The following is a 25,166-nucleotide window of genomic DNA, read 5'->3' as shown; positions in this document are numbered from 1 at the left end:
TCTTGAGAAGATAAATCATCAATTTCATGGATGCCCTTTTCTTCAGAGGCACTTTGGATGATTTGTTTGGGTTGTGTGGAAACCAAACCATCTACCACATGTTTGTCAAAGCTCATTTTGAGAAAGGCTGGGATAGTGGAAGTGACCACTGTCCCCATGGTTTGGAGACCTGACAGTGAACTCTGAAAGGCCAGCAACCCCATAGACAGCTATCCCTCCGGCCTCCAGTCTCCATTATGTAGCCATAGCCTGGGGACCAATCACCCCGTCTGGCCTCTCTGTCTCTCTTTTTCCCTTTCACTATCTGTCTCCCTCACTCCCTCTCCCTGCTTTCCTCTTTCTCTCCTTTTCTCTCTCTCCAGGCTCTCTTCGTTCTGTGCTTTCAAGAGCTCCCTGTGTCACCAGACTGATTAAAACAAACACTGACCCTATTTTGGTATCTAATCCAATTGTGCTCTTTTCTTCTCACCGGCCCTGGAGCATGCAGAGTATTAGGTATCCTGGGAGCCACAGGGCCCCCTTCTGTGACTGATCTTAGATTTCAAACACTCAGGAACATCTGATATGGTGGGCAAAGAGTAAATAAAGTCTTACCAAACTCCCTATTTAACTCTCGTGTGTAAACACACATTTATTGCACATTTTGCCGATGAGCCTTATAGCCTTGTGACAATGATTCATGAACAAGATGATTTGTGTGTGTGCACATGCCACTGCATGGTTGTTTGTCGGTTGAAGTTAGAGAATAAAGGGATGAAAGTGTAGATTTGAGAGAGTTAGCCCTGTTGGTGAGGGTGCTGGCTGGGGGGTTATTGGGAGAAGACGGCTGTTTATTGTTTTATTAACAGGGGCATGTTGGCCTCACCAGGTCAGGGCTTTACCTTTGACCCCAAGGAAAAAGACTAGAGAGCAGCAGCCTTTGTGTATCAGCAACTGTGCTTATTGAAGTCTGTGTGCGTCCCCGTGTTTTGACAAAGGCAGTGTTACTATTATTTCTCATTACTTAGCTTCTGAGAGCTTCTTACAGCATTGCTTTGCTTACTTTGTTTACTATCTTGCTGCTTGATTGGGCCAGAGTGAATTTCCTGCACACTCCAATTGCTTTAATTGATTTTATTCCATCTGCGGTGAAAACCAGGAACCACTATTTGTTTTGTCTTCAACACTAACTTCACTACTTGTAAATATCAGTGATATCAGATGTCCGCGTCTGTGCCCATTCAGAATTTCAGTGCGGATGGGCTGTTGAGTTTCCAGCCTCCTCGACATTTCTCGTGGTGTCACATACCATGGCACTGTGGCATTAATGGTACCATCTAGTGGTGTTCAGTGGTAATATCCACCAGAATTTCAATGTTTTGTATCCACGTCCACTGTTTTTTATTTACAAACAGTGAAATACATATGAAGACATTTTTTCCATGGCCACGGTTCAAGTATGTAACTTTGAGCATTTCTTTTGGTGGAGCATAGTACATTACTAACAGTACTGAGTTTTATATTCCTTGTTTCGCTTGTGCCTCACTGCAGTTACAGAGTGAAGATTGGACTTTCCCCTCAGTTCTGTTGACTGGGCAGCTTTAGCGCATCATTAATTTACAAAATCAAAAACACAAAGTTTTCACTGCCATCAGTGTATGAAATGATTTGATCAACAACAGTTAAATGCTACATACATATGGATGAATCAGAAATAATAATTCAAATGTTATGCTATGGAATATCAATATCGGGGATGTTTCCTGTATAATGGATGCTTTTCATATGATAATTTAATTACTTTCATGTTGTCAGTGGACAACCACTTTTTCCATAGTGCAGTATTGCTAGTTTTACTGAAGTAAGCGCTCTTAATATCCCCTCTGGCTCTACATGTCATTGCATGTCTATCTCCAGCCTTAAATGGGCAGAACAGGGTCATGTATTTGATCCATATTCTGAACCCTGAATATTCTTATACATACTGTGGTGCCTGCTTCAGTGATATTGAAATCATGTTACACAAAATTATTTCCCCCTTAAAGTTGGCTCATATATTGGGAGCTGGGAGTGTAACAACTTCATGCAGCCAGATAAACGGCCTGTCAAACAGGCACCTTCAATATGTGGAAACCAGCTTTGATTATGACCAGAAACTCTTTTGTGAGGCTTGTGAATTATGGCCAATTACCTTTACCCTCTTATAATAATCATTTGTTTTCCCTACTGTCACAAGCAAGACCTTGGAGTTGCTATTACCTAAAACTTCAGTAGGCGACTACAGGTTGAAATATATGGCGATAATCATTCCCACTAATGGCTGTGGAGCTCAGGGCGAAGGCAGTTTTTATAGAGCCCAGAACTGTACATCAAACCCAGAGACTAGCCAGATTTTATGACCAGGTCTTTTCACCCTTTACTCTGTTGTTTATGGTTTTAATGGGAGACCGTTGCCAGCTTTCATGACTGCTGTGGCTGATTTTAACTCAGGCAACATGCTGCTGACCCCGAAGTTAAACATCCTTACATCAAGAATGACACTCTTTCTTAATAATTTGAACCATCCTGTCAAACCAACAGCCTGTGAAAATATGTTCGTGTACTTGTTTCTGCGTTTTTACTTTTACTGTGTACTTTAAAAAAAAAAAAGCTCACTGCAAAAGAGACATCAAGTTCTAGCCACCCTGCCTTCAGATCAATAATGAAACAGGGTGTGAAGGAAACACAAAATTAAATGAGAGAGAGGCAGAAGGCGAGGCTGAGGCCCGGAAAGAATCAGATAGCGAGCAGCGGTAATCGATGGCAGTCACAGAGCGATGGCGGAGTTGATGTCGTTAGTCTCTGGGAGAAAGAGAGAGAGAGAGAGAGAGAGAGAGCAAGTGGGGAGGTATACAGAGAGAGCTGTCTGCTGTTAGAGCTGGCAGCCAGCCAGGCTCTGCATGAGGGAACCTGAACAACTACAGAATTTATCACAGCGACTGCCAGCCTTGTTACTGATGGAGACATCAATCTGAACACGGTGAGGGAATCAGGCTAAAGAACAGGGCAGATATATCAGATTGGTGTGCAGTAACCAGCCAGATTTTGAAATCCAGATTTAGTCCTACTGTTGTTTTAGATTCATATGGCACCCACCGTTGGAATTTATTAGATTTGATAAACCTCTTTATGCCGGAGAATTTAACACCACCATGCTGACATCTCAGGATAAACCATAACCTTCAGACAGCCCATCTCTGGTTTCGAGCTCTGCTGATGGTACATAAAGCTGAATCTGTTTGTGGTGCTGGTGTCTCGGTTGCCACTCCCTGCTGCAGCCCAGATGGCAATAAAGCCCTCCCTCCGCAGCAGAAGTCTCAGCAACCTGTCTCAACAGCCGGAGAAGAGATGGTGGGAGGAGGGAGGATTACCATGCTAATCATTCTGAGACATGAAACTGATGCAACTGTGCAATTCTGTGGAAAACATCTAATCAATATTTTTCATTTTCAACAGACCAAACGAACCCGTCTGAAAAGTACAACATAAAAAACGTAACCACTTTTGTGTGGGCAGGTTTTCTCCAACCACTTGTTCCCTACAGAGGGAATCTAAACTATACTGTGTGTATTGAAATGACCCCTGATATTAGTTGATCTTATATTTACAAAGTGCTGCCACAATTCTAACCACTAGAGGGCACAGTGATCTCACAGTGGATCGTCCAGCATCCGAATTCCCATCTGTCTTTTTTCAGTATATAAGACAACCAGATAGTACAGGAGGTTCGATAGTGTTTGCTGACCTACAAGGGGATTTTTCTCCATCCCCTAATGTATAGCCATGGAGGGGGAGGGGTTGTGTGTCGAGGTGTGGGGTCTATTTTAAGTAGTTGGCTTTTGCTTATAAGAGAATACATATTCTGGGAGATCGGGGTATTGTAAGAAGAAGAACATGAGTCACCCTGTGGTCTGTTTGTGAATAGTGGCCATTATAGTGTACAAGTCTGTTTGGTGTTCATCCATGAATAAATAAGCTTCACTTTAACATAAGCTTTGTGGGATAATGTGGTAATCGGCTGATTCCTTGTATAGACAGGATGTGTTGTATCCTCTGTATTGAAATAAATATCGACTGAAATGTCGTCAGGATTATAGAAATGTGTAAAACATTATCTCATATTGAACTGCTCCAGGTATGAAAAAGGAATTCCTCTTTACATAATATGTTCTTAAATTTAATGCAGTATCTGTTGTGTTCGAAGTTGGTCAACCAAGAGTCAGTATTACTGTACAGAGTTCTACCAACCAAGCAGAAACACGTATACATCTATAGCACGATCCACATGACCACGTCACCCTTGCATCACCGCAGGTTTCTGACAGGAGAGCAGCTGGCAGCATCACAAACGCCAGGGTGCAAACATTTTATTCACAGTCTTTTGTGTTGTTCCATAAAAGACTGTGCATGCTCTGCTTCTTTAAGCACTGTAGCACCCTCTTGGCATCAGTCGCTGTGAATTAGTCATCACGAGGTGTGAGCAATGTCGCTCTCTATTGGACCTTTCAAGGGAATGAGCGTGTCTGTGGAGTTTTTATATAGTGTATTTATACATTGCATTCGGATGCAGCTCTCTGGTTACAGCTGCATATAACCACACCGATGGGTTTATATTCATCTGTATTTCATAACAAAAAAATCGTAACCATAGACCATGGTGTGTGTTAACATTTCCTGCCATTGTTCAGTTTTGTTTTATGCAGGATTTGTATAAAACTAAGGCACAACAACTCCGACTTAATGGATTTGTTGCTGCTTTCACTTTAAAGTGGCTCATGACTGTTAATACCAACAAGGCCCAGTGAGGTTCTTTTTATACATGATGTGGATCAATGTACATTGATCTTTGAACTAATGGAAAGCATTTGCTGTTTGCTCATTTCTTTTATTGTGCAGCCCTGGGCAGCAGAGAACTGAACAGCCATCTGGTATACTGGAAGGAAGGACGGGATGGACAAGTGAACAAGCAATCTACAGATTCATTCCTTCTCTTAGCCTCACTCGATGTATGATTTTCCCATCTTTCTGCCTGCTCTGTTCATTAAAAACCAAACAACTATTTTTTGAATTTCATAATTTTTCGCTAAGAAGAAATCGACACTCAGATTTGTTCCTGCCTTATACGGCAGCTTCCAGCACACGCACTATACTAATATAACATATCCTACAGAGAAAGAACTGTCCGTGGGCTGATAATCCTGTTGACACGATAGATTGTCTGATGTATTTCCAGCCAGGCCCCTCTTCTCACACACCCACACATCCTCTGACATTGGCTGTTTAAACTGTTTATTCCACTTTTGCATTAGTAAGTGAACTAACATTGATCATTTTCTGCCAGTGAAAAAGGAGTTTGGACATTTCCCGTACATTTTTTTGTATTAGAATGAAAACACAGAGGACAATAACAACATCACAATTTTCCCTCAGTGTCTGCTGGCTCCTGAGATGATTGAATGGTGCCCAGTGAATCATGAAGGGTTTTGTGGCACAATTTGTAGTTCTATTTTTGCTTCTGGTGATTACAGCCAACCATAATCTCTGTAAGCTCATAAAAGCTCAAGTTACTCCTCCCACATTTTTTTATGCAGCAGTCTTATTTTCTGTTCCTCAGGGAGTAGCCCAGACTTTTGTGATGTCATCCAAGAGAATCACAGCCCCAAATTCAGATTAAACAACCCTTAATGTTGTCTGTTACCTACAAGCCAAACTTGTCTTGTCTGAAGCCATCATGCATTATTTTAATTTTATATTTTTTATACAGTCTCAAGGCTAAATCTCTGCTATAGATTTTGGTCCTACACATTCATTTGAAGTGGTTGTGACTTCTGTGCATACTTCTTTATCTAGTGAAGAGGAGTGAAGCTTTATCCCGGAAATAGTCACTTAAACAGCAAGGATGGCTGATTAAATGGGCAAACAGCAGTGCTAGAATACCAATTGATCTCTTGGAACATCATAAGAAAGCAAACACTTTTTTTGACCTGTTGTGAAAAGATGTGATATATTATCCTTTTAATGGTTGTTACGTCAGCCACACAAGCAGGGAGAGCTTTAGGTTAGTTTAGCTTTTGGTGTCTCAGTTTTCTCCTCATTTGTTCACGTATTTCCAAAGGCTGCACACTCACACCCCTCGGGGAGCAGGCAAGGTGTCAGTACGTAGAAGGAGCTTCGACTGCACCATTAATAACAAGCAAATGGGGGGAACAGAGAGAGAGGAAGTTGAATTGTCAGTGCCAGCGAGCTTCAGCTGCAAACAAACCTCCCCCCCCCCGAGACACGGATCAGGTTTTGCCTGGCAGTGTTTGTCAGCATGTTTAATTTGAGACCTGGCAACCAGCTCTCCTGAGGTTGGTGATAAGGGCTGGTGCCCAACTGATGGTGATGGTGAATGGGAGTTCTCAGAATTTTAAATGTACCACCGTCTCCACCATTCACACGGATGACACTGCATCCCATTTAGCTGTTTCGTGGGGAAACACATTATCTCTCACCTGTTGACAGTTTATACATTCAGGGTAAAATCAATATTGGATAGCGCACTTATCAGTCTCTGGGAGCGGCCTGCCATCTCTCTATTTATGTGGTCTTTAGCAGCATAACCCCACAGAACTAATCCCTTAGAGATGGTGTGAATAGGCTCAGTAAATCACAGCCCCGTCTGATGGGCCATTACCCCTCCATTCCCTGTTCCAATAGAACATGTAAAATATGATGGCTGCATGTGAGGCCTTTACTGAAGCTTCTCATTTAACTCTCCACTCTGTGAGATGAACAAAAATAGAATGCCACAGCTCAAGGTCAAGGTCTATGAACTCAGCGTGTAATGATTATCAATGTTACCTGCTTCAATGATTCACGGTGTCGTTCTGAGAATGGTGGTTGTTTATGAAGCTTGAACATGAGTAATACTGCAGCAGTACTCTGGCTGTGACAGGAGACACAGCGCATACTGTCTCCTTCTGCATAATTCAAAGGTGTGATAAATTACATTTTTATGAGTGACATGGAAAACCAAATCTGTGTCATAAGTTGGCATTTGTAGGGTGGAGGGATTCGGTGGCACATTCACAGTTACACTGCAGAACAGCTTTAGGTGCTAGAGTGGGGGGAGAGAAAAAGAGAAAAGAGAAAAATGCTCACAGGCTGAGAAACCATCATATGATTGGTGGTTGCCACGGAAACTGATCCCAGCAGTCAGCTCTTGGAAAGTGAGTCACATGAGTGAATTGAAGGAGACAGGAAGCATACTGTGCATACATGTTGAGAGTGTGCGTGTGTGGGTTTGGGGGGGCGGGGGGGTCCTTTTTGTGTTTGTTTCGGGGTGTCTTGTGATCCAATCAGAGAACTGCACAGGATTAGCATACAGCAAGCTTTAAAAGCTACTCATCATAGAGCCACAGACAGCGTACAATAGCAAGAGGAGCTGAACATTACTGTAATGTACTGTCACTGTAAATGTCCCACATATTGAGCTCTTTGGCCCTGATAGTCAAGAAGTTTAGAAAAACTGCTGCAGGTGTCCATCAGTGTCTGAAACACAGTCTAGCTCAAAATACGTTAATCCCTCAAACAGTATCCGTGTCCTTGTTTGACTCACACTTTCCCCCTCTAAGCTTGTTCTAGTGACAGAGAAAGCACACTGGCATGGGCTGCTCACTGAAACACCTCCCTGCAGGCTACAACTGCTCTATCCACACACTGAAGGTCTAAGATTATCCCTACTACAATTGTCTGACTAACTTCTGAGGTGTCTTGAGAATGACACATCTATATTTGGACACAAAATATAGATAGGACAAAAATTACATGCAAAATGGCATAAACAAGGCATGGAAACTTCAGAGGCTGACTTTGAGAATAGAAAAGGCCACCCAACGAAACAGGAGAAAACAACAGCGAGGGTGGAGGCATGGCAGGCAGAGCCAAGGGCAGAGGAAATGACTTGTGTCAGAGAAAAAGATGACCGTGCCACAAATGATCCACACTTGAGAAATGGCCATTAGGAAGCACTGTCTCTTCACACCTATTTCAGTCTGCACCACCTTTGGCACAACAACAAATTCTGACTTCATTAGGGCATGAACACCAAGCAGCTCTGTAACTGTGCCCGATTAGCTGGCAGCAATGTTTAAAAAAAATGTTGGTGGGGAATTTTTAAGAATGATTAGTTCTGCTCCTATCTCATACTTCAGCTGACAATACTTGGTGCTAAGTAATAATAATAATAACAATGCTGGTGTATATGGTGATGTTTAAGCATTTGGATTTCTCTAAATGTCATTTGCACAAGCAGCGCAGCCTATTTCACCAACTGGTGTGATGGATGAAGCTCCCTGTGTGACCCTGGACACTGCAGATGCTCTCTCTGGATCAGCTGATGACGTAAGCACGAGCGGGGTGAGTCAAACCTGCGTCAGACTTCGTTGTGACTTGCCGTCGTAATTTCTGCATCCTATTGGGGGAGTGCAGGGGGCCGATTTATCCCACAACACCGCTACAAGCACGTGGAAACCAGAGGCTCCCAGCAGATCATCATTAAAGCGCTGAAGTAGGACCAACGACCGCGGAAAGCCATTAATGTTGTTGCGGCGACGGAACTCCTGCGTCAGACTTTACGCGCCATGCGCCCCGCGCCCCCGGACGGTGTGTGATCTCGCGTCTCTTTTGCGCGCAGCAGAGATGTCCGCGCACACGGACGCGGCGGCTGAATGAAGATAGCGAGCTCTCACATTTTCGGATTCATACTGCCAAGCTTTTCAGGACGACCCAACCCGCACCAGGTGAGACTCACACTCCCGCGTCCCGATCGCGGCGTTCAGTGATCGAAGATCGGTTTCAGCTCGATCGACGACAATCCTGCACATCCCTCCTGAAATCACGTGAAAGAAAACCACCTTCAGGTTTCTCAGCACCTGCCAAGGCGGCGGTTTCGCTGCGACGTTGACGGCGACGCGTCGCTCGTGAATCCTCCGCGTTTGGCGACGTCTGATCAAATTTGGCTCGATTATGATAGTTTCGGCGGGGCTGCAGATCACATGCCGACTTAAAGCTGTTGGTGCTGTTTGCTTTTAACCAGGTGATGCACTTGACCTTGACAACGCATCAGAGGTTACATCCATGTGAAGTCAGTCCACCGTGCGGCATGTGGGCCTGTCCTGTGTGAACTGGTCTCAAGGCCATGCAGCTGCTTTCTAACTGTCATGATCTCTCTCTTTTTTATTTCTAACTGCCACGATATCTTACGGATTAAGGGATGTGGGTGTCTTATACCTAGATCATACATCTAACCAGAAGATGGCTCAGTGGTAAATGCTGCATGCGGATCTGTCTGTGATGGCTTCCCGATAAGGAGATAGATCTCATAAAACTGCAGTCGTGCCATCGCGTATTTTCAGCTGTCCTTCAGGGAATATCATGATCATCCGTTTGAGATGGCGGTTGGAGAGACAGGCCACCACTGATGCTGCAGGAATGGGATTTCAATTATGCAGGAAGAGCCATTGCCTAGCAACCAGACTAGATAAAAGTGTAGTATATCTTTGCTGCAGAGACAGAGAGACCTGTGCTGATGTATAATCACAGAGACATCTGGACATCTGGTCCCCTGGAGGCTCCTGCACATGTTTGACCCACGGGTCAGTAACCACCACTCTTATTGTTTTAAAGAGCACCTCACTGTCTCAAGCTGCTCCCACTTCAATTTCTGTCATACTTGTGATTTTGCGCATCTTGTTGTGTTCTTTGGAAAAGAAATTCCTCTGGCTACTGGTAATATTTCCATCACAGAGAGTATTGCTCAGTCGTATTACGAATCTGAATAATTGTTTGTTTTTTTGGCCTGTGTGTTGCTGGCTCCGTAATGCTGCATCTGTGTTCTGAGAAAATCTAAAAGTTGCTAGTGTGCTTCTGTATCAAAACCAAAAAAACGTCACTACATATGATTAGAGAGTCCCACAGACAATCTATCATCTATTATCTAAACACGAGTTATAATTGGGACATTTTACTACTCACTATACCTGCATTTCCATTCATTGGAAGAGCAGAGGAAAAGCAAAAAGACTACTCAGCAGTTTAATCAAAAAAAAAAAAAAAAAAAAATTTGCACCTCATTCAGAGAGTGTTCAGTGATGACTCAGTGTTGTGTAGTTGCAGACTGTGTAGTTGCTGTGGAAAAGGTCTCTAATGCTCCAGCATCATGTCGTGACTGCAGGGGATTGTCACCATTGTTAAGGAATTTGATGTGCGTGCTGCTGGCGTGGCTTCTGGAGAAGCTTTAGAGTCCAGCCGGATGGCAACTGTTGTTGAGAAGTCACAACAAATAAAAGTTGAGCTCTGATTTCACTCAGCTACACATGTTTTTGGAACTGTTTTCAGATTAGAGGCCTTATTTCCAGCTCAAACACCTCCAGTTTCTAATATCTGTCCTTAATCCTGCCAGAATCTGAAAATTCACATCTTGTTAATCCCACACAGTTGGCCCTAAAGTAATTAGTTCATTTTTAGTAAATGTCAACTGGCTCACCATGTTTTCATATCATTCCAAATACCAGTCTGCACAAGCATCTTGACATTTTGATTGCTTCATACTTGCAGTGTTAAAATAACCCAGCCAATGTTGTTTCCAAGGTTTATAGCAGAGATGGGCATGGGCGCTGTTTATACTGTGAAAATTCTGGTATTAATGAAATATTAATGGGAGATAATAGAGAAGTAGTTCATCAAGCAGTGATGTTTCGCCTGAAAATGCCCACGTAGTGGCATGCGCTTCATTAAAGTACACTTTGTTTAGCCTGATCACAAAATGAGACATGCAGCAGCTGCCTGTGCAACAGGAGTTTCTGATGCAGTGACTCTGGGCCGCATTGTGTTCTGCACCAGTTCTTGTCGACGGATGAGGATTATGGGTTCTCGGGAAAAGCTTCTGTTAAGATAAAACTTTACAGAAAACTTGGAGCAACAAACTTTCCAGAGAGGTTTCTATTGTGTGATAACCGTCAGTAGATACTAACAACTGATGAAATATGTGCTTAAGGGCTTCAGTTTTTATCACTCCGCGCTCTCTTGAGACCAGTAGTCACACAGACAGACTGCCCCCTGCTATTCATGCTATTCACATGACTCAACTTTAGTATAATGGGCTCTGCTGTGAAATGAATTGCAATTCAATCAGTTTGGCCTGCTCATAATGAAGTGGATTACTGAAATACCTCACTTATGGTTCTGAAGTGCTGAAGTAGTTTTTCCACCATTTTAAAATAACCCGTGTTAAAAACGTGCTCAGTTGCCAGCAGAAAGAGAAATGGACCGGACTTGAAAACAAAATGATTAAAGTCTGTTGTCACAAACTGTCACAAGCTCTAAAACTGTTTTCCTGTCATGCCGCTATTGGACTGTACTGCTATAACTAATTTCTTTATTGATTAATAAGATTATTTTAGCAATAACCAATAGAAAAAAAGGCCAAGTTCAGATATTTAAAAAACAAATTTTGAATGCAATCATAGATGATGACGAAATTATGATCAAACCAATTTTTATAATCCGTGAAACAACTTCACCTTTACTCTTGACTCTTTTTCAAGACGGAGCCAGCCTTTCAGTCAAAGGTAACGTGGGTGGATTTACTGCGAAAGAGCAGCTAATGGATTTTTTTCATCATTGAATAATCTGTTGCTTGATTCATTGTTTAGCCTGTGAAACACCTGATAATAACATCCTGGTCTCTTCAACTTCAAGATGACTTTGGGCGTCATGCTGTGTTTGACCAACAATCGAAAACCCAAAGCTATTCAGTTTACTCTATACAAAGCAAGGAAAGAGAAAGAGACTGACAATGAACTAACTGACACACTTATTAATTGTTGCAGGTCTAGTCTACTGCGAAATATCTGCAGTACTAAGTCTCAGTCTGACAATGCAGATGATGCAAACTTTGGGTCCTTGTATTCAGTCCTGTTACACTGACATTTAAGCAGAATATGTAAAACCGTTTTTGCAAAGCTCTTAGTTTTACTTTCTTTCTCCAACCATGTCTCCTTACAGATAAAAGCAAAAAAAAAAAAAGCACAACTTTCTTTCCCTGACCATCTTCCCAGTTTCTTACACCGCCTCATCTCACAATCTACTTTTCTTGCTGCCGCCACCTACGCCCCACTGAAGGAGCTTCTTCATCACAGCCATGCCAAAGCACACCAAGGTGACCCAGCGGGAGCACAGCAATGAGCCTGTCACTGAGTCTGTGGCCGACCTCTTGTCTCTGGAGCACCCCATGGACTATAAGAGCAGTCAGATGAGTATGGGCCTGAGTCCTGGCTCCACTGCTCCAGGAAAGGCCCTCCTACCCTCACCGGACCCAGACGCCGAGGATGGCAGGCCAGCTTGGAACAACAAGCTTGAGTACATTTTGGCCCAGGTGGGCTTCTCTGTTGGTCTGGGTAACGTCTGGAGGTTTCCCTACCTTTGCCAAAAGAACGGTGGAGGTAGGTGGATTGATGCCTGTTCACATGTTTGATGCGCTCTAACAATTATGCGTCTGTCTGAACCGTAAAGACCTGCAGAAAAATGGGCAAAACGCTTCCACACCTCCCAGGTTTGGAAATCACTCCCTAATTAGAACACCCAGGGTGAACATTTGTACCCCTTGGCGTGCTGAGTAATAATTAACAATGAGATATGGTGTGCAGAGTCAAGGCTGTTAATGTGAATTCTTTTTATTAGTCCTGTAAAATCCCCAATAAAACAAGTGACCAGATGGGACTAATTAACTTAATGGTATGTTACGATTTTGATTATGCTGTTTTGTTAAAGCCTGGGACTCATTCACTGTCCCCACTTTTGTCCAGAGTACACAACTGTCCCTGGCAGCTATTTGACTCAGATGTGGTTTGACTCAGACTGCCCAGTGTTCTTTGTGATACGAGAGAAATTTAATTCGATAATGTGCTATCTCATAAAACGATTTGTATCACATTACAAAAATAAATACTTGCGCTAGTTCAGCTCCCATTTGCTCAGTGCCATTTGAAGTCAGCGAGTATCCATCTGGAGTTCCACACAAAGATACCAACATAAAGTTTATCAAATCAAATCAAATATCATTAACCCACTTACTTTTCAAAGCACATTGTAGACATTTCCTCCAAAGACAAAGCAGTGAGGTACAAGTTTTAACCTCCTTTGCAATGACGGTAACTAATCCTGATCCATTCACCAAAGGAATATATGTAGTTCATACTTTCATCAGTGTGACAGAGAAAGTCTGTTTGCTGTTGTGTTTGCTCTCATCATGAGTAAATATTGATTTCATTATTCATCGCTCACATCATCACTTTTTAACATTTTCCACTTTCACATATGTTAAAGATAAATATCAATATATATTCTTATGCTTTGGATTGAATAGGCAGTACGGATTAAAAAAACATTTCAATGATTTGCCTTTGGACAGAGACTTTGTGCTGAGATAGCCGACATTTGGATCCAACTTGACATTTATCAAAAATACAGAGCAGTAGCAATCTTCTCCTCCATATCTCATCATATGGTGTTGATATAATTGTAACCACGTTATAATTTTACAAAATGGCTCATCTTTAAGGCAACTGAGCGGACTAGCTCTACTATTCAGAGGGGCCGTTTCTTAAATATTTCTCAGTGAACTTGTACTATCTATGGCTGCAAGACGGCCACTGAGGGGTCTAGTGTAATACAGAAATATCCTCCAGTTTAGCATTTATTTGCTATTTTCCTGCTGGCTTGTCTGCTTGAGCTCTTTGATATTATGATTTACAGCCTTTGTGATAAGATGAGAAGTGATGACTAAGATGGAGGAAGTGGAAGAGTAAACACTAAATTTCAGTTATTGTTGGTTCTGTTTTGTGTGTGAGGGGTTTTAGAAATTCATGACAGAACAAAGCTGAAATGTTTTTTATTTTAATCAGAGTGTGCATATATACTTGTGTGCAATAATAAGTATGTGTTTAACTCTGACTCCTTGCATCATCTTGTTTGAGCTTGTCCCATGTTTTTTGTCCACCTTTGTCCATTACTTCTCTCTCGTTCTCTCTTTGTCTGTTTCAAAACAAGCTAATATTTATTTTATTGTCTTTTATTATAAAGGCCCATCTAAAAGCCTCCCTGCCTCCCTCAAACAATTGTTCTGTTTCTCAGATAAATAACTTTATTTAATTCATCTGTGTTATCTTGTTTGCATCTCCAGGCGAAACCTGCTTTCAGAATATTATCATTTGTCCTCACTGCAGCAGTCCAGACCAGACAAAAGTGCCCAGTAAACTGCAAGCAGCTGTAATGTTGGGGGTTTTTTTTTTGCGTTTGCATGTGTGAAAACTAAGTTCTGAAGTGAATCAGGATTGTAAAGTTGCATGCTTCCAAATTTAGTTTGTGAATCTCTCAGCCCAGGAGAAAAATGTAATTTAAGCGTTTTCTGGAATAACATGCAGATTACCTTTTTTGAGTCCTACTGCTGGACACCGGTATACATTGACGAGATACTTTGGAGCATTTTATCACTGTTTCCACCTCTGCTTCAGTCATTACACCCTGAATTAGGCCAGAAATAACATTAACAATAATATATATTTCCAAAATAAAAAAAATAAAAAGATTGTAAACAGGCTGAATTTACTGAAGATTCACATCCTTAACTCTAAATGCGAAATTTGATTTATTTTTAATTATTTCTGTTTTTTAACCTTTTGAAATCTGTTGAAGTTTGGTTCTGGACTTAACAGAATAGGTTTTCCATTGAGCTTCACCCTGGAAATATTGAGAGTAGGGCTAAACCTTGTGGGGAGCAATTGATAAAAAGATTATTGACCTGGATGGCCGATATTCAGAAGTTGATGTTCCCTCTTAGTTTTTCCTCTGTTCTGTTTGCTCAGAATAGAAACCAAAGATCTGCAAGTAAGCAGTAGCACAGTCATGTCTTCTAACAATCCCGATAATACCACCATGTAACACGACACCGTGTTCCTGTCTTTGTTTCTTTGGTCTGCTGCCCGCTCTAATAGCCACTCACAACGTTATCAGTGTATTTGATCGAGTCAAATGTTATAGTCATTTGTTTTAGCCTGGAAACAGGCTGCTCACCCCAGCTCCTCATCAGTGTGAGTCCTTACTCTCTGCCTTTGGATGGTTTTGTCACCATGGTGCCCTTTCATGTTTTGACGTAAGCAAGGCTAAACATGCTCTCTGTCCATTGTCTTTTCTCAAAAAAAAAAAAAAAAAACACTGCATCTGACAGAACTGTTGAATGGAGGTTGAAGATGAAGACATGGGGAAAAAAGAGAAAGTGTGTGGGAGAATAAAAAGGGAAAGGGAGCAGAATTAGAGCAAGGAGATAAAGAGAATAAACTTCAGATATAGAACTTGACAGAAATGTACAATCCCTTCTCTAGTTTTTTTGTCCTTCACTGCATACAAATTACATTCACACATTCAAACTAGCATTACACTCTGCAGTAACTGCTCCTCCCTCTAACCTTTCTTTGCCTCAGGTGCATACCTGGTGCCCTACTTCATACTTCTCCTGCTAATTGGCATCCCATTATTCTTCCTGGAGCTGGCCGTGGGTCAGAGGATCAGACGTGGCAGTATCGGGGTGTGGAACTACGTCTACCCACAACTGGGAGGCATCGGGGTGTCCAGCCTGATGGCAAGTGTTGACATGGAGCCATAATTATTACCTTCAGTTTTTTCTTTTTATTGATTCACAGATTGCTACCAATGTCTTAATTCATTCTTAATGAATAAAATTAATTAAAATTAATTCATCTCTTGACTTCCACGCTAGTGGCACTGTGTGGCTGGTATAGAAAATATTTTATTAGCATGCTAACAAAATACCTTGATTGGAATGCCTCTTGTTTTTGATATATTTAGTCACATGAAGTATTTAGTAAACTGACAAACTAAAAGGGATATGAGATGTGTTGTCTGGGGAACAAACATGTCTGGGCCGTATTTGCTGACAGTTCAGCTTCACAAAAATCCCAAATGCTAACTTCTACTTTACGCTTGGGTTCATCCTCTGGCCACCATCAATGTGTTGATGGAAACGCATCTACTAGATGCTGAGATCTTTCATTATCACCCATAGAAAATCATTTATAATTTAAATAGAAGAAATGTTATAATTAAATCCAGAGGTAAAGATCAACACCAATTAATGAGGATTTTGTGGGCTCTAAAACAAATCCATTACATCTTTATTCCTTTTTAATAGTGTTTTATGACAAGAATTAATTAATAACTTATCTATTGCTGCTAAATATATTATGATACATCAATACTAATCTGCAAAGAGATGTGCTGTGTGTTTAAGACTACAGACATCGCGTTGAGATTGTTTTGTGCTTCAGTACTGTTACTTCTCTCTCTTTTACAACTGGGCTCAGTGTGAGACATGTCATACGCAGAGACAACAAACGTGCCGTGGACCTCAGTCTTCTGCTTGCTTACATTACTTCCCCTTGACACTCATCAGCGAGTGGCATGCAAAGACTAGTGCTGATCACTGTCATAAATGGCTCCCATCATCAGTAAGATCGGTGACCCATCACACCCCCGTCCCATCAGAGTCGGTCAGTTAATGATCTACTGTGCTGTCAGTCATGGTCCTTGTGATTCTATCAATCTAGTGTAAAAGAGGGTAGGAAGAGGCCTGACCTGGGGCAGTGAGGCGTGTGGGAGCTTAGATGTGGCAGAGGGACATTCAGCAGCTATAAATACCTTCTCAAAGAGGACCTTGGCCTACGATGCTGAGAGCAAACAGCTCAATAATTCATGTGATCCCCGACTTTTGCTGTGTGCTTAGTGGCATTCAAAGAGAGGCATTCACCTCAAGAAAATGCATGTTCCTCCCCTTCGATATTTGTGCATCTGTGTCATTGTTTTGAGGAGTGAAACATGTTGGTGCTTTCTCTTGTTTGCCTGCAGGTCTGTGGTTTTGTGGGCCTCTATTATAATGTGATTATCGGCTGGAGCATCTTCTATTTCTTCCAGTCTTTTCAGTATCCGCTGCCTTGGGCTGAGTGCCCCATCATGAGAAATGGAACCCAAGCTAGTAAGTCAACAAAACACAATACACTGTGTAATGCGCAGCTGAAAGTATATTAAAAGGTGTAAACAATGGCACAAAACTCTTGACAACAAGAGGAAGAAAAATTAAAACTGCAGAGTCCTCCAAATCTATATCCAGGAAGTGTCTCGGCAGATGCAGACAGGGAGGCAGACCACTGAACACGGTGCTCAAGAATTTAAGATGCACATTATGTTGCATTGAAGCTGCTCGCCCTTTTTGGTGCTTGTACAACTAAACAGCAGTGTGTTTGCAGGCTAACAGAGAGGTGGCTCTTCTGTCTCTATAGCCAGGACGGCCCTGCACGTCATTACGAACAGCAAATCTGCTTCCAAAGCCTTTCAGATAGTAAGAGCCAGCCAATGGTCTCAGTACCTCAAATGGCTGCAAGCTGTGTTGAAGGAGCATCCAGGCTGTGACAGAGTAAAGGGCATCAGCTTTCATTAGCCTTTTCAGGCCAGGATGTCGACTCAGTTTATGATTATGGATGCAGTTGGGATACCGCGGAGACTCCAGGAGGATTTAGCTGAGCTGTGTGCAGGGGTGAAAACACAGCCACTATTTCATAAAAGTACCTCCATTCTATTTATATCTTTATAGTATTTTTCTTGTTTCTTTTTTTTTTATCGTTTCTATGGTTATATATTTCATTTTACTATTAAACGAGAGCAGCAAATTTTGAGATAATGCTAATAAATTATTCGATTTATGTTTTCAGTTCTTGTGTCCACATGTAACATTATACTATTTAAAAAAAAAATCTAATATGAATGAGAAAATGTTCATTTTGTTGCAATAAAAAAAAGAGAGAAACTAATGAAAATAATCTCCCTGCATTTTTGAGATATTCTTCACTTATTCCTAGAAAACACGCTATTTCTGAACTAATATTGGTGTCATTAGCTCCACCTCTACGCCATTTATGCCACTTCCCTTGCTTTGCTTGTTTGTGTAGTTGTTGAGCCTGAGTGTGAGAAGAGCTCGGCCACCACTTACTTCTGGTACCGCCAGACTCTCAACATAACCAGCAGCATTGACGACACCGGTGGCCTGAACTGGAAGATGACCCTGTCCTTGTTGGTGGCTTGGATCCTGGTCTGCATGGCTGTCATCAAAGGCATCCAGTCCTCTGGGAAGGTACGATTTTATTATGTGCATTAAACTCAACACAACATAGACTGTATGAAGACATCGACGACAAATCATTTCAACAAAAGCTGCCACATCATAGTTTTAATCCCTGACTCATCCTTATCAGTAAGTATTCCTTCACCGTTCAAATTCTTTCCAGTCAAAGGCAATATGCTAAAGGCTGTCACCATCTATTTATGGCTCTCATCTATATTATGGAAAAGAGACACATGCAATATTGATAAGCTTAAACTGAATCAAGCAAAGTCTTGTAAAGGATGCAGCTGGAAAATGCTCTTTTTGGCAACAACTGTAACAACATCCTGTCATCTTGATCCAGAGAGTGAGTCATATACCAAAGCGCAACATTAGGAAAATACACAGCACAGAGCAGATCGCCAAGGTCTGACATGGTTTTTTAAACACTAAATGTAGTAATCCAATTATCATAGTCCCTGCTGAAGTGGGTCCCGAAATTGTGTAGGAAGGATTTTTGACTCATCTCTCCAAACCTCAAGGAGTCCTCATATTCAGTTCACTGAGTGCTGAGAAAACGCAAAACAGGTTTGCGTTTTATTTATTCATTTATTCATTGTGTTGTTGTTGCAGTTTCTCCTCCATGCGTGAAGCCTCAGAAGAGCGTGCCCAGAGCAAAACTGTGATGTACTTGACTTTCTCCTTTTTTTAGGTAATGTACTTCAGCTCCCTTTTCCCGTATGTGGTGCTTTTCTGCTTCCTGGTGCGTGTTCTGCTGATGAAGGGAGCCGTGGATGGCATTGCTCACATGTTCACCCCAAAGGTGAGACCACAAATGGTGGCGATTGTGACTATTATAAAAAATCTTAGCAATACTGGGGGAAGTTTGCAGGAGTGTGTTGTGTTTCGTAGTTCTACTGGTGGGAAAGATTTGCCTCAGGCATGCTGCTGTCTCACTTGTCATATTTGACTTAACTGGCATTTTGTCATTGTAAACTCTTGAGCCTTGAGTGTGTTTCAAGCACTCCACCACCAAGGCCACTCAGATCTGCTCATGGAAAATGTCAACATTCACATCATGTCATGTTTTAGGTTGACTGCGCCATCTAGTGTTGAATGCATGTGATTGTAAATAAAAATGAGAAATGTGCTTTTTTTGGTGGACTATCGCGCAACAGATGAGATGACATTTCAAAAAGATTAGAGGACCACAGAAAGAAGGGAAGTTCATCAATTTCACTTTTCCTAAACACTGTGAGATTAACTTTCAGCCTCAGATCATCATCATCAAAGGGTTGATGGAGCTGAAAGTCCACCTGCGGTTGGAGTTATGAAATATGTTGAATTTCAGGGAGAGAAAACATTAAAATATGCATAAAACTCCTATTTCAATTTGTGAAAAGCAGGTTCAGAAGATAAATTTAATGTTGAAAGGTTTTTAAGAGAATAAATCAGTAAAAATGATGTTGCACCAAGTCACTTTTTTCTTTTCTCCAGCTGGAGAAGATGTTGGAGCCCCAGGTTTGGAGAGAGGCAGCCACGCAGGTTTTCTTCGCCCTCGGTTTGGGCTTTGGAGGTGTCATCGCGTTTTCCAGCTACAACAAGCGAGACAACAACTGCCACTTTGACGCAGCGCTGGTCTCCATCATAAACTTTGTTACCTCCATCCTGGCCACTTTGGTGGTGTTCGCTGTGCTTGGGTTCAAAGCGAATGTAATGAATGAGAAATGCGTTGTCGGGTGAGAGCCACATACTGACTCCTGAGCTGTCTCTCTCACTATACTCCCGACGCACTAACCTGTCCCTGTCCCTGTCCCTGTCCTTCACTGCAGGAATGCAGAGAAGATCCTGGGCTACCTCAACAGTAGCGTGGTGAGCAAAGATCTGATCCCTCCACATATCAACTTCTCCCACCTGTCTGCCCAGGACTACGCAGAGATGTACGGGGTCATTAAGACAGTGAAGGAGGACAGCTTTGGCCAGCTGGGACTGGAAGCATGTGTGTTGGAGGACGAACTCAACAAGGTGAGTGGACAGAGGTGTTAGCACGAGCCTTTATCTGTGTTTTCATATGCACAGAATAATGAGGCGCGATGTCAAAAGCCAAGTGATAATAATCAAGGAGAGTGGGTTTACTATATGAAAAATAACAGCTAAGGTGAAGCACACTTTTGTTCGATCAAAGCTGGACTTTCTTCTCTGGACTATACTTTTCAATATCGGGAATGATCAACCATTTGTCTGGTTTCATCATTGGCCATTAATGCGCTTCATTCAGACAGATGAAGCACCAGAACAACTGCTTGTTATAATATGTGAAAGGTGATCAAAATACTGGTCAAAAAGTAACTGCTTGTTCACTTTCACTTGAATTTTGCTGAAGAGTATTTTGTTAATAAATTAGTATATAGTTCTGTAATACATTGGCAATAGTTGACCTCCTGTGAACCTCCTCCTGTCCTTCTCTCCATCATTCAGGCGGTTCAGGGCACTGGTCTGGCTTTCATTGCATTCACAGAAGCTATGACACATTTTCCTGCCAGTCCTTTCTGGTCGGTGATGTTCTTCTTCATGCTCATCAACCTGGGGTTAGGGAGCATGATAGGAACCATGACCGGCATCACCACGCCCATACTGGATGCTTTCAAGATCCGCAAGGAAATTCTGTGTGGTGAGTCTTCTTTCTGGTTACGTAGATGAAAGTCTCTTTTGATTTAAGCATTTCTGATTGTTTTCTTATCTCTCTCTCTCAGTGGTTTGCTGTGTCTTAGCCTTCCTGATGGGTCTGCTGTTTGTGCAGCGTTCAGGGAACTACTTTGTCACCATGTTTGATGACTATTCAGCTGGTTTGCCTCTCACTGTGGTGGTGATCCTGGAGAACATCTCTGTGGCCTGGATCTACGGCACTAAGAGGTAACCTGGCTGGATATGTAGACTGAGGCCATATTTGGATGTATAACTGACCCCCTCATTCCTGTACACAGTGACATATCCCACCAATTTTATTTTCATCACCTGTTTTTATTCTCACTTGCTGGTGTTAAACACAATTTTCACATTACAAGAATTAAACTAAGGAGTGGCTCTCAAATTAAAATATGATCATTAATTCCGGACTTTATAATTAAATTAATCGAAAATAATCATATTTTAGACGCATTTCATGATTTGACACGGGGAAAAAAGAGATTTAAGTTTGTTTGATGAATGCTACATGATCTTAAACATCCAAATCCTGTTTAATCTTTGTTTTGAGAAGAGTGGAAATTCCGAGATGCCAAAGTATTGATTGACTTCAACTTCAACAAACCCCATGTATGGAAAAACAAACAAACAAATGATCAATTTCAGTAAAAACCCCCGTTAAATATCTCTGTCCCAAACTAAACACAGCAACAGCTCAACATCTAAAACGGCCTAAAGCCGACCTGCTCGCTCGGACATGTAACGAAGCTGAAAGTGCTCCTGTCATCCGCAAACTCCTTCCTGCATGAAGTGCAAAGAACTGCACTTTAGTTTATTTTTCCCTCTGGAAGTTTCTCATATTTCAATTTCCCTTCAACCAGCTCGGTCTCACCTGCCTCGTCCATCACGCTATCACACGGTGCGTCGGTGTAATCCGTCTGCCTGGAACTCGGACACGGAGGAAGGTTCCGCGGTGCAAAGTGCGCTTAAAACGCGTTGATTGGTTGATTTATACGTGTTATAGTCCCAGCCCTATTTAAAACACTTTAAACATCTTGAACAGAACTGAAATCTTCTAATAATTAAGTAAACTCCAGGTTTCTACCCTAACCCTGAACAACACTAGTCTACATAGCCACAATTTGTATCAGTTATTTAGAAACCTAAGCCTAATCCTATTTTATAAACGCTGGTGACGTTGACCACAGTGTCATGACAACTACACAAACAGAAATATGCTCACGTTTTATTGTGTATCACTGTGATTGATAAACCACACCTCCCAAAAACTATATAGCTTATGACCTCAAAGGCATATAAGCAGAGATATTATCAGAGTTTCCACTTTTTTCAAATATTGAGAGGACCATAAATACAAGACATTTTGATTTGTTTCAGTAGGTAAAACAGAGGTGTTAATAGTATTAGTTCTTCTAGTGGGTGGGTGTTACTCATGTGTACCAGGGAACCATGATGAGGTGATCAATTTTGTGCTAAAAAAATGTCAACAGCATGTAATGTCTACAATGAAAGTTTTTACAGAGACATATTCTCATCGGACTTGTATTCAACATTTCTTGCCTCTGTCTTTGTAGGTTCATGCAGGATCTGGAAGACATGCTTGGTTTCAGGCCGTACTCCTTCTATTACTACATGTGGCGGTACGTGTCTCCTGCTGTCTTGTTGGTGCTCATCAGTGCCACTGTCATCGAGATGGCCTTCAGTCCTGCAGGATACAACGCCTGGGTGGAGGCCGAGGTCAGTGTTCAGTTTATCCTGTCATGTTCTGTCCTCCTCCTCTGCGTTTTCCAGTGTTTTCATACGTTCTTGTCTTTTCCTCACATCCTCTTCCCCCTGGTAGGGCTCAGAGCGTTTCCTCAACTACCCTCCCTGGGCTTTAACCATGGCCTATGCCCTCATTGTTGCAGCCATGCTGCCTTTACCCCTTGTCTTCATTGCCCGCCACTTCAACCTCATCTCAGACGGCTCCAACAAGCTCTCTGTGTCCTACCGTAAAGGCATGATGAAGGACATCTCCAACCTGGAAGAGCAGGACGAGCAGCGCTTCATCCTTGGCAAGAACCCCAGTGAGGCTCCTTCCCCAATGCCCACCCACCGTGCTTACCTGGGCCCTGGTGGCACTCAGGAGATGACCAACACCAACTATGGCACCAGCACAAAGACGGGCTACCAGAACATTGGCTCGCCCGAGTCTGAGCTATGATCCACTAACCTCAAAGATCCTGCCAGCCATTAAACCCCAGCCCAGCTTGGAGAGAAGGAGACAGAAGAAGAAAGGGAAGTACAGAGGAAGTCAAGAAGGAAATAAAATTCACTGCCAGATTTTGCCACATTCATCACTCCTTGCCCCCCGAGCTAAATCTTTATTCCTCCTTTCTCTGCTCCATCATTCCCTGCCCGTGGTTCTTTCACTTGTCCCTGTCATAGGATTTGTGTTTTTTACCAGCCTGTCAATCCCAGCAGAGGTCAAGGGATCATAGAAATGTGAGTCTCACCTGATTTGACCAGCTTTTCTATCTGTTAAGGTATTACAAGGTATTGTGGGAACAGCATGGAAGGAGGAAAAAACAGCTCATCTTGTCCTGATCTGTATCACATTGAAAGAACATCAGTCACAAAAAGTCCAACAGTTCATCCATAACAGTATGGAACAAGTAATTATGATAGTGTACAGTGTTACAAGCACATTATATCTTTAGGTTTATTGTGCCTATCATGCATCAGCAGTAATAACCAGTCAACGTGGGGTTCTCATAAAACGGATCTCCTTCTATGCTCACTCTCCCCACTGATGTAGAATACTGTACATACGTGTTGTGCAATTGTCTGAGATGTCACCGTAAATTGTGTACATACACTGCAGTCGTGCAAAGTGAGGGAAAAAATTTTGCTTCTTCATTTCCTCTCTGTGAACACATGAGCACAAACACCTGCTATTGTTAAAATGTGTGGGCCTTAACATGGGGCAATTTTTTTGAAAAAAAGAAAAACAATCTCCTCCTCATTAATAACAAAGCTGAAATGTCACCAACGGCGCTGTACGCGCCGTTTCTCTGCTGTTCTGGCTGCGGCTGGCCCAGACAATGCTTTTCCATTTTAATCAAACACTTTAATCAAGCGAATCCATTTTAATCAATTCCTTAGTAGGCCGGGGGGAGCTGTGCACGTGTAGCGATAAGTAGAGTGGCTTGCTTTTGATCAGCTTCACACTCATCTGTCGCTGTGTTAGAGAGTCAGACAGAGAAGGAATTGGTAATTTGAGTTTTGTCCTTGTGTACGTGCAGTGTGTGTCTGTGTGTCTAAATGAGTTTGCTGTGACCCAGCCTGTTTAAAATAGAGCCATGTCACCCAGGGAAAGCTTTGGCAACGCACTATAGGTACCAATCCTCTTCTGAAGTGGAAAAGCAAGCAGAGAGCGGACGCCTGGCTTTGTCTGATCTGCCTGCAAGGCTGTTTGTTCAGCAATACAGAAGTGAGACGTTTTACTGTTCTTGTCCTGCAAGAATATATATTGAATGTCATCTTAGTGCAATGAGAAGAGGTTCATTGGGGATGCTGCGCTGTGGATCAATTCAGTGAGAAGACAATGTTTAGGTTTTATTGTTGTACAGTCACTTTCATCAGCACTTCAGTCTATACTTAGATGTCTGTTTGCGAAGTAAAACTAAAGTCTTTTTATTTTTTTATGTATAATATTGATCGATAATGTGGGGCTATAATATGGGAAATGTATGTGTATATTAATGTATGGATCAAGTGGTAATATGTGGATTTCACCACTGGGTGTCTCTCCTTGCCAGTAGAGAAACAATGGCACATTCCCCACCTACTGGCCCCTCCCTGAGACAACACCACGACTTGAGACTGAACAGATGAGACATGGATCAAAGCGAGTCACATTGTTTTGGTGACTAAAAGGCTTCTCTGTGGTCTGTTATTTTTTTTTTTTGCTCATTTTGTTTTCTTGGCTAAGCAGTGTGTCCACGTTTTACTGTCTGGTTGGTTTAGACCAATGTCTCTTCTTCTTCTTCTTCACTTGAGCACTTTAATTAGATAGACACCCTGGAGTTGTTTGAGAAACACCCAACAGTTTTGTGAAGTTTAAACATAAATGGTTAGTTAGAATAAGAGAAGAATGTTTGAGATCTGTATACATAGGATTTATGTATGTGGAGAGAGGGCCAAATGCCCCTGAAAGGTAAAGCACATTTCATCCAAATATTTTCTTCCT

General features: G+C 42.1%; 1 protein-coding gene across 1 annotated transcript; it reads left to right on the top strand.

Moving 5' to 3' along the window:
• The first annotated feature begins 12,202 nt into the window (after positions 1-12,202).
• Positions 12,203-23,138, top strand: slc6a17 (solute carrier family 6 member 17). The gene is made up of 11 exons (XM_029506340.1): positions 12,203-12,503; positions 15,540-15,697; positions 16,981-17,107; positions 18,078-18,259; positions 18,942-19,052; positions 19,727-19,968; positions 20,062-20,254; positions 20,708-20,900; positions 20,983-21,142; positions 22,510-22,672; positions 22,776-23,138. The coding sequence occupies exons 1-11, from the start codon at positions 12,203-12,205 to the stop codon at positions 23,136-23,138; spliced, it is 2,193 nt and encodes a 730-aa protein (XP_029362200.1).
• The last annotated feature ends 2,028 nt before the right edge of the window (positions 23,139-25,166 follow it).

This window comes from Echeneis naucrates, chromosome 7, assembly GCF_900963305.1.
Source record: "Echeneis naucrates chromosome 7, fEcheNa1.1, whole genome shotgun sequence".
NCBI lineage: Eukaryota > Metazoa > Chordata > Actinopteri > Carangiformes > Echeneidae > Echeneis > Echeneis naucrates.
Note: the sequence above shows the minus strand (reverse complement) of the source record. Positions and strands in the feature narration are given on the sequence as shown.